This window comes from Meles meles, chromosome 7 (genome assembly GCF_922984935.1).
Source record: "Meles meles chromosome 7, mMelMel3.1 paternal haplotype, whole genome shotgun sequence".
NCBI classification, from domain to species: Eukaryota; Metazoa; Chordata; class Mammalia; order Carnivora; family Mustelidae; genus Meles; species Meles meles.
In genome coordinates, this window is record NC_060072.1 from 3,929,993 (window position 1) to 3,946,415 (window position 16,423).

The window sequence follows — 16,423 nt, forward strand, 5'->3', positions numbered from 1 at the left end:
GCCCCTGCGTTCACGGAGGTCGGCTGGGCCGAAAACACTGTTAGTTGGTGGGGGGGACTGGAAGGGTCAGGCACGCTGGCGGGAGTCACAGATGCTGTAGCAGCTGTCAGGTAGCTCCTTGAAAAACTAAATACACAACCAGAGAATGGTGCAGCGATCCCACTGGCGGGCGTACACCCGGAAGAACCGAAGGCGGGGGCCCAAGGAGGTCCTTGCTCACACACCTTCACGCCAGCATCACGCACAGCAGCCGGAAGAGAGAAGCAACCCCCTGCCGTGCCCACCGAGGAATGGCCAAGCAGAATGTGGTCTCTCCGTACGGTGACGCACAATTCAGCCTGAGCAAGGAAGGAAGGAGTCCCCGTCCCTGCTAGGACTGCACGGACCTGGCCTCTCCTCGTTCTTCCTTTCCCATGACACAGAGCACCTTCTCACAAACCCTGCAGTTAACTTATTGTTCTGTCTTCTGTAGCCTGTGGAGGAGCTTTGGTCTGTTTTGTTCAATGATTTATCCCTGTCTCACCGAGAACGTGCCTGGCGCTCAAAGTGGCCCAAGGTCTTGGGCAAATTTAAATTTCGATACTAAGAAATGTTGGCCCTTGGTTCGGGTTGGGATGCAAGGGGACATGGGCATGCGGGAGCCTCAGAGCTGCTGTCCCCCAATGGCCCCCAAGTGTGTCTCATGTTAGAGGCTCCGGCGGCAGCTGAACGCCCTGGGCTAGAGCTCATGTGTGCAGAGAGGGCTCAGCCCCTCCCGTGGTCCTCTGGGATCGCTCTCTCCCCACCCAGTGGAGCTGACTGCCCCCAGGAAGGCTCGTCGGCTGTGTTATCCCATCCCACCTTGAGTGACGCCCCTCTTTGAGCCAACAGCCCACGCTCGGCCTCTGACCTCTGCAGACTATGTGGGGTTCAACCCCCAATGTCCGCTGAGCAAAGGGGAAACTATGCAGGGGTCTGGAGGGGCGTAGACAGTGACGAGGGCTAGAGCCAGTTCAAGTCGACGGCTCACTCTTCACCGGGAGGCCTGACACCCACATGCAGTCCGGCCCGTGAGTTCCCCAGGACGAGCCAACTAGCCTCCGGGGGCCTGTCTGGCTTTGTGGTGCTGGCTTTCTCCCTCCCCTGTGTCACTGTCCCAACCCTGAAGTGATGCTGTCACAATCCTTTTCCATGTGGGGAAGCCGGGGCCCTGAGCTGGCTCAGGTCACACAGCCAGAAATCCAGCCCCGTCCATCCAAGCTGCCGGGCCAGGCTGCTGCTCGTGGGCACAGTCTGCGGACAGAATGCTCGGCACGGCCCACCCGGCTCGGCTCCGGCCCCTCTGACATTCCTAGCCCTGGGTTGCACTCGGGAGCCAAACACCCAGCTCTCCCTGCTCAGATGCCCCACAAATCCCAACAGCCAAGCGTCCTGTTTCCTCTTCCTTTGTTTGGTCCACAATGCTCTGGACTTTTCAAGAATTTCCTAAACCGAGATTTACATCGTTCGGCCGCGCCGGCAGGCTGCACACGATGCTCGCTGCCAACACAAATGCGAAAGCCCAGGACGAGGCGAAAGAGCCTGCCCTATGCATTCTTTCCATGACAGCTCTCGGCCAAGCTGCCCCCAGCCCGAGTGGGGCTTGGCTTAGACCGGGACTGGAGGCACAGGAGAGCGGGGGCTGCCCCAGGAGGGGAGGTCACCTCCCCGACATTTGCTCCCCAGGCGAGCGGGTCTGGGTTCACATCCTAATGCTGTCATCTACCAGCTATGCCTGGGGGGCAGCTCAGGCTCGTCATCCGGGAACAGGGATTAATAACGGGGTTGAATGAGGTCACGTGCCATAAGGCATGGCGCCGCCGACGAGCTTCCCACGGGCTTGCTATTACTTTCATGGTGACGATCAATGTTACAGACCGTCATCCTTCACTCTAAGCTTATCTCCTCCCAAAACTTTGCGGCAGCTTGGGTCCATTTAAGGGAAGAGGAACCACGGATCCATGAGTCCGTCTGGGGGAACTCTCTGCTCCAGATTGGCTCGTCTGTGTTTTGGGGTCTGATGTCAGTCCACACGTTGACTCGCCAGTCACGTGATCGCATCCGACCCCACAACAGACCCCGTTTTGTGAGGAGGCGCCTGGCTTGGCCGCAGCGCCGGGCGGCAGCAGAGAAAGCCGGGTCTCCCTGCTCTGCAGCCCGGGGAAGGGGAGAGATTTCCCAGGCATCCCAGGGCGGCCCAGGAAGGGGGAGTCCAGTCCCATACAGGGACGTGAGAGTGCAGAGGAAGGGGACGGGGGGGGGGGGGACCCACCAGGTCTGCCGCAGCCGGGGCCGGGGCTGATGCGGGCCTGTGCACCAGGCTCTGCCAGGGGTCTTGGCTCACGCGGTCCCCTCCCACCGCTGCATTCCGCTAAGGGGACACCGTTCTGGTAGAACGGGGCCGTCGGCACACGTACCTGCATTCCTTGGATTCCGAGGTGTACGGCAGCGAGCAGTCCCTGTGCTGTGTGGCCATGCGGTGTCCGTCCCCACAGCAAGCCTCCATGACGGTGTCCGCGGCCGCTGTGCGGGGAGAGAGCAGCATGCCTGGTCGGGGGGGGGGGGCAATTCGCCCCTGGCCCACGGGACGTCCCCTCGGACATACAGCCCCCCTCTTGATTTCCCGGGCCCCCACTGCAGGTCAGTCCAGTCCAAACAGGCCTGCACACGTCCGTGAGTCACTCCACAAACGTGAATGGAAAACCCACTGCGTCGTGGGCTGGAACGCACGGCTGCTCCTTCCGAGAAGGGCCTGACACCTGGATGGTTACCTGCCGGATCCAGATCTGAGAGTTGGGAGGACAACAAGAGCAGGAACGGCTGACAGAGACCCAAGCCAGCCGCCGTCCAGCCCAGCGGCGAGGGGGTCCAGGCACCCCCAACCTGACTCTTAGAGGGCCAGAAATGGGGGCGGCCCAGAGGTTCCCAGCAGGGCTGACACCAGGCACTGGACAACCCAGGAAGGCTCCCTGCCAAGGAGAGAGCCGCCTGGCCACCAGCGCCGAGGCGCAGCAGAAGGAAAGACTCGGGGGACGGAGTGGGAATGGGGACCTCACGGCCACAAGCCCCTCGGGTGACAAGGAAAGAGCCAGCGTTTCCAGACCAGCTTCTGGGAGCCACGGCCCTGTTCTGTCCTTTACTTCCCTACGCCCGTTGTTAGCGAGGCGCCAGTCCTCCCCATACAGCGGCCGATGGCTCTTGCCCCTGATCTGGCCCAGACCGCGTCCTCGCTGGCAGAAAGGACAGCAGAAGGGCTCCCGTGGGCCAAGCAGCTGGACAGCGGCCCTCCAGTCCCGAGCCGGGCTCTCCGCCTCTCCCCAACTACTGTCCCGATGAGCCCCACGCCACGGGGGAAGGAGGCGGCCTCGGTGGGCCCCAAGGGAGGAGCAGCCGGGCACAGAGGTACCCTCAGCCCAGGAGACACCCGTGGCCAGAGCACTTCCCACAGCCTGGGTGGAAAGCCTCGCTGTGACAGGACGAGCGAGACGGGGCTTCAGGAAACACCACGTTTTCTTACTGATGGCTTCCCGGCACCCAGCGGGGTAAATCGTGCCGGGCTCGGCTGAATTTCTTGGCACCGTCAGCCTTGGGCGCTTAGTTTGGGCTCATTATTCTTCCAAAGCCGGGCCCTCGAGGCGGCTCCAGAGGGGAGGCTCTCTCTATCGAGCTTAACACGAGGCCACAACTTTCTGAATCGTCCCCCTGCCAACCTGCTCCCAACTGTCCCAAGTATGTCTGTGGTCAGACCGGGTGTGGGACACGCTGACCTTGAATGCCACGCTCACTGCCCACCGAGAGACCCTGGGACAGTCAGCGCGCAGCTGCCCTTCCCACGTGGCCGGAAGAAGAGGGGGTGGTGTCGCCTGGAACCAAGTCTGGGCCACCGCTTCCCCGGGCTCCCAGGGATCTCTGACTGCTTCCCACAATGAGGGAGGTACCCCAGCCCATTCTCACGTGCACGGGGCGGAGAGTGACAGACCACTCCGTCTGCTGCCCCTGGCCACTGGGGCCCTCCCCCGCTCAGCTGTCCCCCCCACCCCATTCCCCGACCATGCTGTCTGTGAACATGGGAGAGTCACCGTGGGGTCGGGGCCTGGACAACGCTGCCCGGGGTCACGGGCCTCCCTGCACCGCAGCAGGGACATTCCCACAGAGCGCTGGGGACAACGTCGGACGTCCCCACTGACGCACCCACTCGCTCACTCTTCATTCTTGCCCCGAATGTAAGAAAAGCACTCACAGAACAGGGACCTCATCTGTCGGAGATAAAATATGAGCCGCAGTTCACCGGGATGAGTGAGACCCGCCGGGAGGCTGCTCTCTCCCACGCCGCCAAGCCCAGCTCCCACCCACCCGGGCTGCAGCTGGGCCCGCCCGCCCTCCTGCCTGGCGTCTCCCCGCTCGGCCTTCTGATGGCCTCTGCGGTCTCCAGGGCCGGCCCACCCCGCACCCCCCGACAGGGCACCCCGACTCCTGCAGCCTGCCGGCCCACCAGCCTGGCCAGGGCCCCTCTGCTTGCACACCAGAGCCTGTACGTGGAACACAGTGTCCTGCTTCCCAGTGATCCCCTAGCCTCGCCCTCCCACCCACGAATATCTGCGGGCTGGGCCTGTCTCCTATCATTACGCCCTTGGCACAAGGCTGCCCGGTAGCCGCTCCAGACCTGAGCAGAAAGAGCCTGAGCTCCAGGCTCACAGCTCTAATCCTGGCCCTGGCTCCTTCCTGCTCTGTGACCCGGGGCAGGCTGCCTCACCTCTCTGGGCCACAGCTTCCCCGACGGTAAAGCGGGGCTTGGAGTACCTTCGCAGAGTGGCTGAGCAGACAGATATAGCTTCTAAAGTTCTTGTTTAAGATTTTATTTATTTAGGGGCACCTGAGTGGCTCAGTGGGTTAGAGCCTCTGCCTTGGGCTCGGGTCATAATCCCAGGGTCCTGGGATCGAGTCCCATATCGGACTCTCTGCTCGGCGGGGAGCCTGCTTTCCCCTCTCTCCTCTGCCTGCCTCTCTGCCTACTTGTGATCTCTGTCTGTCCAATAAATAAATAAAATCTTTTTTTAAAAAAAGATTTTATTTATTTATTTGAGAGAATGAGAGAGAGAGCATGAGAGGAGGGAGGGTCAGAGGGAGAAGCCGACCCCCACCCCGAGCTGGAGCCCAATGCAGGACGCAGTCCAGGGTCTCCAGGATCATGAGATGCGCCAAAGGCAGTCGCCCAACCAGCTGAGCCACCCAGGGAGGTGGCTTCCAGTTCTGAGCACGCAGGGAGCTCCCAGTAAACAGTGCTTGATTATGTGTTAAAGGAACAAAGGGGCTTTGCTTGCCATGAGCAGCCTGTGAGAAATGGGGAACCGTGGCCCTGGGCTGGTGTGCAGAAACCCCCTGGCGATGAGCAGCAACCCCAAAGCTTCCCTTCATCCCTGAGAGAGACAAGCACTGGGGAAGCTCAGGCTCCCACGGCCCGCTCAGTGGGGTGGGCACTCTGTGCCCTGAGCCACGGAAACATCTGGAAAGGATTCTCGCCGGGGAACCTGAGCCCTCGGAACCTTGTTCTCAGCAGGACAAGAGCACGGTAAGTCCTTTGCTCAGTCCAGAAATTCTGGAATGTCCCTGGAATGCTCCAAGCAGCCACAGAGCTGGAACTCGTGCAAAGCAGAGGTGGGGGCCGGGCTGGACTGGACCCGCACGCAGCCCATCACATAGGCCATGGGGAGCCCCCCAGGGACCACGGCCGGGCTGATGGTGACAAGCGCCGATGTGTGGGAACAGACCCGGGCATGACTGTCCTCACTGGAACCAGTGTTCCTGACAGGCGGGGAGCCTCTTTCACTCACCATCTCTCTCCCTCCACCCCTGACCTTCCTGTTGACGTCACCCAGCAGGGCGCATGCGTCACACTGTCAAGTAGAAGAGGCGTCTTTCCCGACCCATTCCCCCTCTCTTGGCCCTTTGGCCGCTTCCTGTATTCTATGCTCAAGGGAGGATCAGCTCTGGGGGGAGCATCTCTATCCACACGCTGTCATCCCGAAAGCCCCGAGTGTCTGCTTCGGCCGCGGCAGCCAAAGGAGAGGGGCTGGATCACGGGGCAGACCTTCTCCAGACCCCCAGACACACAGCGGCAGCCGTCCCAGAGGCTTCCCGGCTCACACGGCGCTGCCCACCCCGCCGCTGGAGCACGGTGGCCGGGGACGGGTTTAGAGCCATTCCCTGTGGCCGACGGGCGGCCCGCTGGAGCTGGGCTGACGGGCCGAAGCTCGTGGGCTTCTGGTCAAGGCGGAGGCGTGGACCAGGGGATGAGCGGAGAGTCCCAGCTGCAAGCCAGAGGGACCCGAGGGAGAACGCCGGCCCCTGTGTTCCCCGTGTTCCTCTGGAGCACAGCAGGGCACAGGGCAGTGCGGGATCGGTGTGAGGCAGACCTGGGTTTGAGCCCCTGCCCCCCGGTCCGCAACTCACCATCCGGGGTAAGTTCCTGAAGCGTCTGTGCCTTGGATCTGGGTCGCAGTCTGTGAAACAGGGCTTGGCCCGAACCAGAGGGTTCTTGTGGCCGCCTGGCGCCCGGAAGGCAGCCGGGGTCCTCCTACGCCCCTTCCTGCCCCATCCCCACTCGCCACTGTCCTTCAACCAAATGTCTTAAGTATCTTGTCACCAAGCTGTCACATCGCGGCCGCAGGTCTGGAACCTGGACTTCGAATGTAATTATGAACGGAAGCAGCCAGATGGAGTGAAGTCGCCACACAGTGATGTGAACACAAATGCTAGGCTGTCCTCGATCCCACCGGGACCGCGCCTTGCCCTCCCGAAACCAGTGGGCGGCCAGCTCTGCGCAGCTGTCCCTCAAAGTCCCTGATGCTTTCCTGCCAACCTCTCAGCCCACTGCTCCTTGGCCTGGGCTCCGGGCCCTCTAGGCTCTGGTCCTTCCCTGGCCCGCCCTGTCACCTGCTCACCTCCAGATACTGCCCCGTTGTGTCGGGAAACCCCGCAGCACCAGGCCTCACGATCATCACTGCTATCGCTCAGGAAGGGAGTGCTCCTTACTGAGTGCTCCCTCTATCCCAGGCTTACCCAGCACTTACTCGTTCTCACAAGAACCCAGAGAGTCCGGCTCATGATGTTCCCCATCACGCACATAAGAAAATTCCAGCTCAGAGAGGTTAAGTGACGAGCCCAAGGTCACACAGCCAGAGGGGCCAGGGAGCAGCAGAGCCAGGCATCAGGCTTGGTTCTGACAGACTCCAAGGCTGGTCTAGTCTGCCTTCTGGGGAATTCGAAACTCCTCTGGGGCAGGGATGGTACCTTTCTCCTCTCAGTGACCCTGAAGCATCCACCCACACCCCACACAATCAGGGAGGCTCAGTGCCAGTTGAACAGGACAGGTCAGCGACAGGCGTCTTAACCAGAGGCTGAACGGCAAGGCTGTCCTTGGAGTGTGGGGTTTGCTGCAAACACGCCTCATCACGGGGAGGCAATGACCCCAGGGAGCAACACATGATCGGAGCCAACCACCCTGAAGAGAGGGGCTGCTTAGAATTTCCGCAGGAGCCGGGGCCGTGCTGGGGCCCGGGTCTGAGATTCCAGAACTGCCATTTTCTTGGCCTTAGAGACAGCTGTCCCCCACCCGTCAGAGCTGCAGGGACAGGAGGGGTCTCGAGCAGAGAGGGGAATGCCCTGCAGAATTCTCTGGAGTCCTGGCTCAAGATGTCAACGGAGATGCCCTCTGTAGCAGGTCGGTCTCTAGCAGACGGGGGAGCGCCCCCTCCAAGAAAAGATCCGGGGAGCATCCCATCCAAGAAAAGATCTGGTATTAACTTGTGTTCTGAAATAGAAAAAGCCTCCTGGCCACTTCCCAAGTGTTTCCTTTCCACAGGGCGGGACCAGGCTGTCAAGGCCACTCCCAGCCCTGGACACAGCTCTTCCAAGACCCTTGCCAATTCGAGAGGGACGCAGAGCGGTCTTTGCTGTTTTCACACTTGTCCCCGTCAGAGTGAACAAGCTTTACTCTGGTGACGAAAATCATGTTAGGTCAGAAAGGAGGCACGCTGACCCAGGGAAAGAGGGCTAGATAGGGACCCCAAGGCCGACCCACCGTGTCCCTGGTGCTGACTCAGGAAGGGGTGCTCACTACAAACGTTTGCTGTAACCTGGACAGAGAGAATGAAAACCACTACCTACGGTGTTCAGAGGTTGGAGACCCCAATGCGCTGCTCTACCAAAACCAGCACGACAGTCTGGACCATGCCTCACCCTCCCCCACTCCCGCAGAATAATGGCTACACATGCGCCCTTGGGTTAAATTAAGTTAAATTAACTTGAGCTTCCCCACAATGGTTTAAAGGCTGAGCACGGAATAGTGAACTAAACGCTTCGCTTAAAATGTTTGTTGCCTGGGTGGCTCAGTGGGTTAAGCCGCTGCCTTCGGCTCAGGTCATGATCTCAGGGTCCTGGAATCGAGTCCCACATCGGGCTCTCTGCTTAGTGGAGCGCCTGCTTCCCTTCCTCTCTCTCTGCCTGCCTCTCTTGTGATTTCTCTCTGTCAAATAAATAAATAAAATCTTAAAAAAAAAAAAATGTTTGTTGTTGGGACGCCTGGGTGTCTCAGTCAGTTAAACATCTGCCCTGGGCTTAGGTCATGATCCCGGGGGTCTGGGATCGAGCCCGGTGTCAGGCTCCATGCTCAGCGAGGAGTCGGCTTTTCCCTCTCCCTCTGTCCCCTCCCTGCCCTGCTCATGTTCTCTCTCTCTCAAATAAATAAATAAAATCTTTTTTAAAAAAAGTTGTTGTTGAGGGGCGCCTGGGTGGCTCAGTGGATTAAGCTGCTGCCTTCGGTTCAGGTCGTGATCCCGGGGTCCTGGGATCGAGCCCCGCATCGGGCTCTCTGCTCCGCGGGGGGCCCGCTTCCTCCTCTCTCTCTGCCTGCCTCTCTGCCTACTTGTGATCTCTCTCTCTGTCAAATAAATAAATAAAAAAAAAAATCTTTAAAAAAAAAGTTGTTGTTGAAGACATCATGCTGAGTGAAATAAGCCCGTCCCCAAAGGATCAACCCTGTGTGATTTCACTTAGAGGTTCTTAGAGGAGCCGCAGTCAGAGATGGAAAGTAGACGGTGGGTGCCGGGGGCTGCAGGAGGGGGAGATGGGGGCTATTCCCTGGGCACTGACCTTCCGTTTCGGGAGATGAAAACATCGTGGAGATGAACAGGGGTGGTCGCTGCACAGCCATGGGAATGTATGTAATGCCCCTGAACAGTGCACTTAAAAATGGTTAAAATGGATAATTTTTTGTTACGCATATTTTACCATAATAAAGAAAATACATTTTAAAAAATCGAGTGTTTTCAGGATGCCTGGGTGGCTCAGCCATTAAGCATCTGCCTTCAGCTCAGGTTATGATCCCGGGGTCCTGGGATCGAGCCCCGCTCAGCAGGAAGCCTGCTTCTCCCTCTCCCACTCCCCTTCCCTGTGGCCCCTCTTTGTGACTCTCTCTCTCCATCAAATAAATAAATTAAACTAAATTAAAAAATTGACTGCTCGCCTGCCGTCTTGTACGGCCTTCCGTTCAGAAAGGACCTCAATGTTCTGCTGATGCTGTTCTCAATCACTGTCGTTCTAATGTGCGAACGTGCAGACCGCAGAGAGGGTTAACTCGGTAAACTATTTTGGGGCATCCTCCCACCCGTGGCAGTCTGGTGGTGACTGCGGCGTTTTACATAAGCAAACAAGGTGACCTCAAACGGGAACAGGTAAAATGTGAAGGAACGAAGTACAGAAGGCAGCGGCCACTCCCAAGCCCGAGGAAGAGCCCAGGGCAGGCTCTCAGGAGGTGACCAGGAGGCCATGCTTCTGGAATCGCTTCCCCAGCTATACACAGTAAGAATTCAGCACGAGGAGGATCCCAGGCCATGGCTCCTCCAAGACACAGGACATACAGCTGGGCCGGGGCGGGGAGCAAGAAGACAGGCTGACACCTCCCCCTGGAAACCACCTCTCACTGGTACCACCAAGGATTTCACCACGATCGACAGATCGACCCACACTGGCAGTCCCACTGGCTAGCAGCCCTCCGGAAGGACATCAATTTACAAACTCCCACGCAGGGGCCCCAGCACATCTGCACGGCCCTCGGCAACCTGGAGCCAACGAGGCCAGCACGGCTTCACCCCTCACTCCTGGGAGCGATGCCAGTATCGATGATGCTGCGTCAGGGGACCCCCCGCTGGATGCCCACCCATGCCCATTGCAGGGCTATAGGTCCCCTTAAGAGAGAAGTGGTCTGCAGTCTTCTCTCTCAGATCACCTCCCTCCCTTCTAAGCAGAAGCTTTGATGGGGCACAGTGTTCATCTCCGGTTCCCATAATCTGACCGTGAACTGGATCCACAAAGCATTACGCTAAATATAAATGAAGAATAAACTCTCTTTCAGACCTCCTTAGCCTTCGACACGACCTTCCAAGGGAGGGGGACAGACGTGTGGGTTAAAACCGCCCAGACCCGGACCCGCCTCCTCCTCACTGAGCCTCCTTTTCTCCATCTGTCAAATGGGGTAGTAACTGGGTACGGCTGGAAGATCGATGTGATAATTCAGGCAAAATGCTTAAATCAGTGCCCGACCGCAGAATGACTCTTCAAAATGGAATCGTCACGGAAGTTACCGCACCAATGTGGGGAGGGGAATCACGCAGGCCCCCAGACCGACCCATCGCCACGGGCCTGACACCCCACCACCTCTCTCCGGGAAAGAGACACCCCTGCCCTAAGTCACTGGTGAGCAGGTGGACAGAGACAGCCTGGTTCATGGGCGTCGGATACCACACGTCACCCCAGACAGCAGCTGAAACGAAATTTCTTCCAGGTGAGGTCTGCGTTCGTAAAGACTACAGCGTAGGCTGTGAGTCATGGTAGTTCTGATCCATGCAAAAGGCATGCCGTGTGTTCGGCGCCCCACCAAGCCTCACGGTCTAGAGCAGCACCCGTTCTCGTCAAGTGGAGATGTGGACACACGTTCTTTCCAGCACGACAGATGCCAGCTGGCAGTCAGAGGGTCTCTGCGCTGCTCCTCGGGTGGAAGCTTCCAGAATGTTAGCCTGGCACCTATCATCCTCCCAAGGGCTCCGGGCAGCGCCTGATGGCCCATGAGCAGGCAAGCAATAAGCCAAGTTGCTCAGTGTGCCGTGTGGTGGTGGGGCAGGCCCAGGGCTGGAGCTCCAGAGGCCCAGGTCTGCTTACAGCTCTACCACCGAGGGTCCTTCCATCTGGAGCAAGGCCAGGACTCGGTCTCCTCACCTGTAAAGTGGGTGGAGAAGTTGGCCTGGAGTCCAGCAACGGCTTGCCAAACCCCACCGTGTATGCGGACAGTGTTCTGACAAAATTCCCGCTGGAGAGCAATGAAATGAGCGAGAAAGGAAATGGCCAAGGGAGGTTCCCCACAAGTCAGCCTGATCCTGCTTAAAAGGCTGTCTCTCATTCTGAGACCTGCCCTTCCAAACGCCCCGTGTGTATAGGAAATGGTGAGAAAGGAGGTGGTGAGTGGTTGGATCTCTGCCTTCTATTTTAATATTCTCATGTGGCAAAATAAAAAATAGACGAGTTCTGGGCATAAACGAGAAGGGAGGGGAAGGTGTGTCCTCAGAACTAGCCAGCAAGTCAATCTTCTTGGTTTTCTCAGACAAGCTCAAAGCAGCAGAGGGCCTCGGGTGTTTCGAATGTGCATGGGGTCCTAGTGTGTCCCGTGGGTCCCCTGAACTTGACACCCTGCAAGGTTTGTGCCTCATCGGCTCCGCAGCAACTGGCTAAAGCTGCGGCCAGAGTTGGAGGGGGCCCCTGGGGTGTCCAGGGCCCACATCCCCGGGAAGCCTGAAATGCAACGAGACGCCAACAGGAAACCGGGACCAAATAGAACCCTGCAAGATTCGGCTCGCCCCTGCCAGGGGCCCTCCCCTGCCGAAGCTGGGGAGCCAGCAGGAGTCCAGCCCAGGCCGCAGCCCTCGCCCTACGGCGCTCATGCTGTCCTAAGTCCCCTGTATATTCAAAAAGCCCCGCTGTGGCTGGCTCAGTTAGTAGAGCACGCGCTTCTTGATCTTGGGATTGTGAGTTCGAGCTCTTGGTTGGGTGTAGAGATTACGTAAAAATAAAATCAAAAAAAAGGTTCCTGTTACAACACTTGCATGCGCAGGCTCTACCTTGGGGCAAGGGACCCAGAGGTGGAAAGTCAGGACCCTGTCCCCAAGGGGATAGCCCAGGGAGACACCAGGTCATCATCACTGGGGTCTGGTGCACAGTACCCCCACATCCTTTGCAGGTCTAGGATAAGGACAGAGCCATCTCCCCCTTCAGGGGCAGCTGACCTCCCCAGGAGGAAGCAGGGTGTGCTGGAGTCTCCCCTCGCGGTTTCACACAGACCCCACAGACGCTTCAACCCCCACACAGCAGCACCTGTCACGAGACAGGGTCTAGCGCAGAGAACCAGCAGGCAGGAGGCCACAAGAGAGAAGAGCCAGAAGGCAGATCTCAGAAAGCAGAGGAGAAGCGCCTCCCAGATTGCTCCCTCCTCGCAGTGACCTCCTGTGACCAAGGCCAGGGGACACGTGGGCTGGCCTCATCTCCTGACGTCTCTACAGCATCCTACCCTGCGGGACCCATCTCCCCTGGTCTCCCTCTGAACTCAAGGCCACCTGTCATGCGTCCGCTGCACCTGGCCTTTGGAAGCTGGAGCTGAGTGGTCCTGGGTCCACACCCTTCCTGGGACTGGCTCATTCACACCCACATCAAAGATCCTTTCCTCCAGAAGTCTTCCCTAACCACTCAACACACACACACACACACACACACACACACACACACACACACACACACACACACACACACACGTTCTCTTTGCACCCTGAACTTCCCGGCACCGAGCGCAAATAATTAACTGCGTGTGTACTTAGTACCCCGGGGGCTGGGACGAGCTCTGCACCCTGGCCCAGGCCAGCCTCAGAGCAGGCACTCGATAAATTCCTGGGAAAGAGCCAGCGGACAAATGATCTTATGGGATCCTCACGACTCCAGGAAACAGCGGATCAGGGAGAGATTAAGCAAGCTGCCCCAGGGCACAGAGCAAACACAGAGGTAGCCTTGGAGCCTGGCTCCGACTCAAAGCTCACCTACACCCCCGTCACATGCCGAAGGACACTGGCTTCCTCCCCAAGCCGGACTTAGCAAAATCAAGACTTTTCGGTCAGAAAGCTAAACGAGGCGGGGTAGTGTCCTGCGGAAGAACACGATCTGGGGCGCCCGGGGGGCTCTGTTGGGTGGGCGTCTGCCTTCATCTAGGGTCATGATCCAGGGTCCTGGGAAGGAGCCCCGTGTCAGGCTTCTTGCTTGGCAGGAGAGCCTGCTTCTCCCTCGCCCTCTGTCCCCGCTCCTGCTCGTGCTCTCTCTCTCACATAAATAAATAAGATCTTTAAAAAAAAGAAAAAGAGAAGAAAAAGAACATTGTTCAAGAGTCATGCTTCCAGGTTCCCGTCCCGGTGGAGCCGTTCAGCTGCTGTGCGCCCACAGGCACATTGCTTGGCCTCTCTGAGCCTTGGTGTCTTCATACCCTCCTTTGTGGATATGGGGATAATAAGGGGCGTGGGGCGCAGAGAAGCCTCATGTCAAAACCAGGAGCACAGGTGGGCAGCAAAACTTATAGTACGTTTGACCCCAGCAGGTGACATGATCCAAAAGGAAAAACAGGTTCAAGAACGATAGTGGCTCGCCCCATTAGCGAACAAACCCCCAACCCCAACCACACGGGCCCCTCCCATCTCAAAACCAGTCCTGGCAACGTCCCAGGGGTTCTGGGAAGCCCCCGAGCAGGCCCGTTACCTCCGAGCTTCTCCCTCCTCAAAGTGCCTGGGAGGGCTCGATCCCCCGGCTCCTCCGTCCCCCTCTCTCCATCTCCCCTGCCAGCTTCATCCTACGGGCTGAGACTCCCATATTGCTGTCTGCAGCCTGATGGTGCCTCCAAGCCCAGGCTCCACCGGATGCCTAGCAGGACGCTTACAGGGTCCACTAGGAACCTAGGCTCTTGTACCACCCCCCGGGGCCCCACTCCATTCGGCCTTCACTGGCTCGGTTATTAGCAAGCACCCTCCACCCAGCGGCTCGCCCCACAACCGTGGGGTCATCCTGAATTATTCCTTCTCCCTCGCCCTCTATTCCCCATCCCCGGGCAAGTCCCAGCCACTCAAGTTCCCAGATGCCCTCAATCTATCCACTTCCTAGCGGCCCCCTGACTACTGCTCGGCCCTGGACCCCGCAGAAACCTCCACGCCGGGTACTCTGCCTCCTCTTACCACCATCCCATTGGCCCTTCACCATGCAGCAGCCCAGAGTGACTTCTAGAAACCTGCGTCAAATAACATCACTCCTCTGCTTAAAATCCTCCAGCGGCTTCCCAGCACACTCGGGATAAAACCCACAAGTCTGCACCCTAATTTTTAAGGCCCTCCCATCCTCTGCAGCTCCCCCTCCCCCCCACTCTCCCCCAGAGGCACCCACTCCCTTCCCTTCCCTCCAATACACCCCCTGCCCCCCGCCGGCGCCTGGAGCCAGCTGCTCCTTTTGTCCAAAAGCTCTTCTCAGGGCCTTTTCACTGATGGTTCCTCATGTCTCACACCTCAGCTGGGTATCACCCTCCTCCGCCCACTTGAGAGGCACCCCTGCCTGCTGTCCCCGTCACGGCAGGTCACGGTCATTGCGGCACTGGTTCCTGCACATACACCCTAGCGAGGCCATCTGTGTGTGCAGCGGCTTGAACGGTAGCCCTTGAAAAGATGCGTCCACGTCCTGCCCCCAGAGTGTGGCCTTATGTGGACTAAGGGTCTTCACAGTTGGAATTAAGGATCGATCTCAAGATGAACTCCTCCTGGGCCACCTGGGTGAGCCCTGAACCCCACAAGGAGTGTCCTTAGAAGAGACACAAGAAGAAGAGAAAGCTACGTGGAGACAGAGACAGCCACGAGCCCAGGATCTGAGAGAGCGAGGACAGACCCTGCCCCAGAGCAAAGCCCCGCACGACACGGTGACAACGTGGCCCCCAGGACGGTGAAAGGCTAGACCTGTTGTATTAAGCCGCTCGGTTTGCAGTCACTTGATCTGGGGCCACAGGGGACCCACAGGGCACACGAGCTCCACAAGGCGGGGTCCTCGTCTGTGCCGGGTCCCGGGGGCCTCGTGCTCGCGGTGTACATGGTGACACGCTGACAAATGATGGCAGCATGATGAACAGCTCCTCGGGGGCCAGGCCAGGCTCGAAAGGGAGGCTCAGGAAACATTTGCTAATAACACCTGAGAGACAGCTGACAAATGACACCAGGGATCACCTACTTCCTCCTTCTGGGCCTCAGTTTCCCCACCCATACCAGGAGTGGACTGGCTGATCTGTGGTTTCCATGTCTTGATAGACAAACCATTTCTTCCCAAATTCACCTCAAGTGCCCATCATAAAACCCATCCAGGGACCCATCGAACCCCAAGGCTGGTTCTTTGGTTTTCATGTCCTTGCTACCCTCCGGGAGGTGTAGGAACCCTAGAGGGCCAGACCCCCCCCCCACCCCCCGGTGTGATGTCCCCTGTGAGTGGCTGGAAGCCAGCAACACAGGACGCATCACAGACCCTCCGCGTGGAGAAAAGAAGGCTCTGGGTCCTGGCCGTCAGGAGCAGTAACCGGGGCCCTTGGCCGTCAGGACCCTCAGGAAGTCGGCAACAGGATGGGCAGGAACCCAGTGTCCCCACTCCCAGCGCTGGCCATGTCAGCCCAGCCCTCTGGCAGGATCACTTGGCAAGGCCAGGGGCACATCAAGCGGGAGTAGGACCTGAACGATTTCCAGGGCCGTCTTCTCCAGATGCTGGGCCCGCCCTGTTGTATCTGGAACCCAGGACCCGCCAAGAACATTTTCCTTTATGAAGGTGCCAGGAAAGGGGCGACTTTCTACCCCGTGGACAGTTCTAGACCTCACCCAGCGTCCTGGGCCAGAGGCACCGGTTCCTGCGTGCACCGCCGCCCCCTGAAGCAGGAAGGACACGACCAATGTGGGTTCCTCGGGAGAGGGGGAGGGGTCCTGAGCCCCACCCCAGAGGGCAGCAAGGAGGCCCTGACTTGGGCCCCTCCCAAGAGAGAGGCAGGACTGAGAGCAGACCTGGGTACCCGAGCAAACAGCCCTCCACCGCCACAGCCCCTGCCTCCGAAGGACGGGACAGGCTTGTCCACTGATCTGAAAACAAGACAGGTGTTATCACCTCGGGGAATCCCACCAAGCCAGCCTCGAGCCCCTCATGGCTTCTGTGGTCCCCATGGATGGAAAACACCTGCTCCTCCTCAGGACCCCCGCACGTGCAGCACTTGTCTGTGGGGTTTAAGTGCTCTGACCGGTTTTTATTTCCCCTCATT

The 16,423-nt window shown here is 58.7% G+C and overlaps 1 protein-coding gene across 2 annotated transcripts in view; it reads right to left on the minus strand.

Moving 5' to 3' along the window:
* FBLN1 (fibulin 1) overlaps positions 1 to 16,423 on the minus strand; it is a 78,717-nt gene that overhangs the window by 58,169 nt on the left and 4,125 nt on the right. For both annotated transcript variants that reach the window (XM_046010966.1, XM_046010967.1), the window contains exon 2: positions 2,436 to 2,541. In XM_046010966.1, the coding sequence (XP_045866922.1) occupies positions 2,436 to 2,541 (106 nt within the window). The remainder of the gene's footprint in view (positions 1 to 2,435; positions 2,542 to 16,423) is intronic.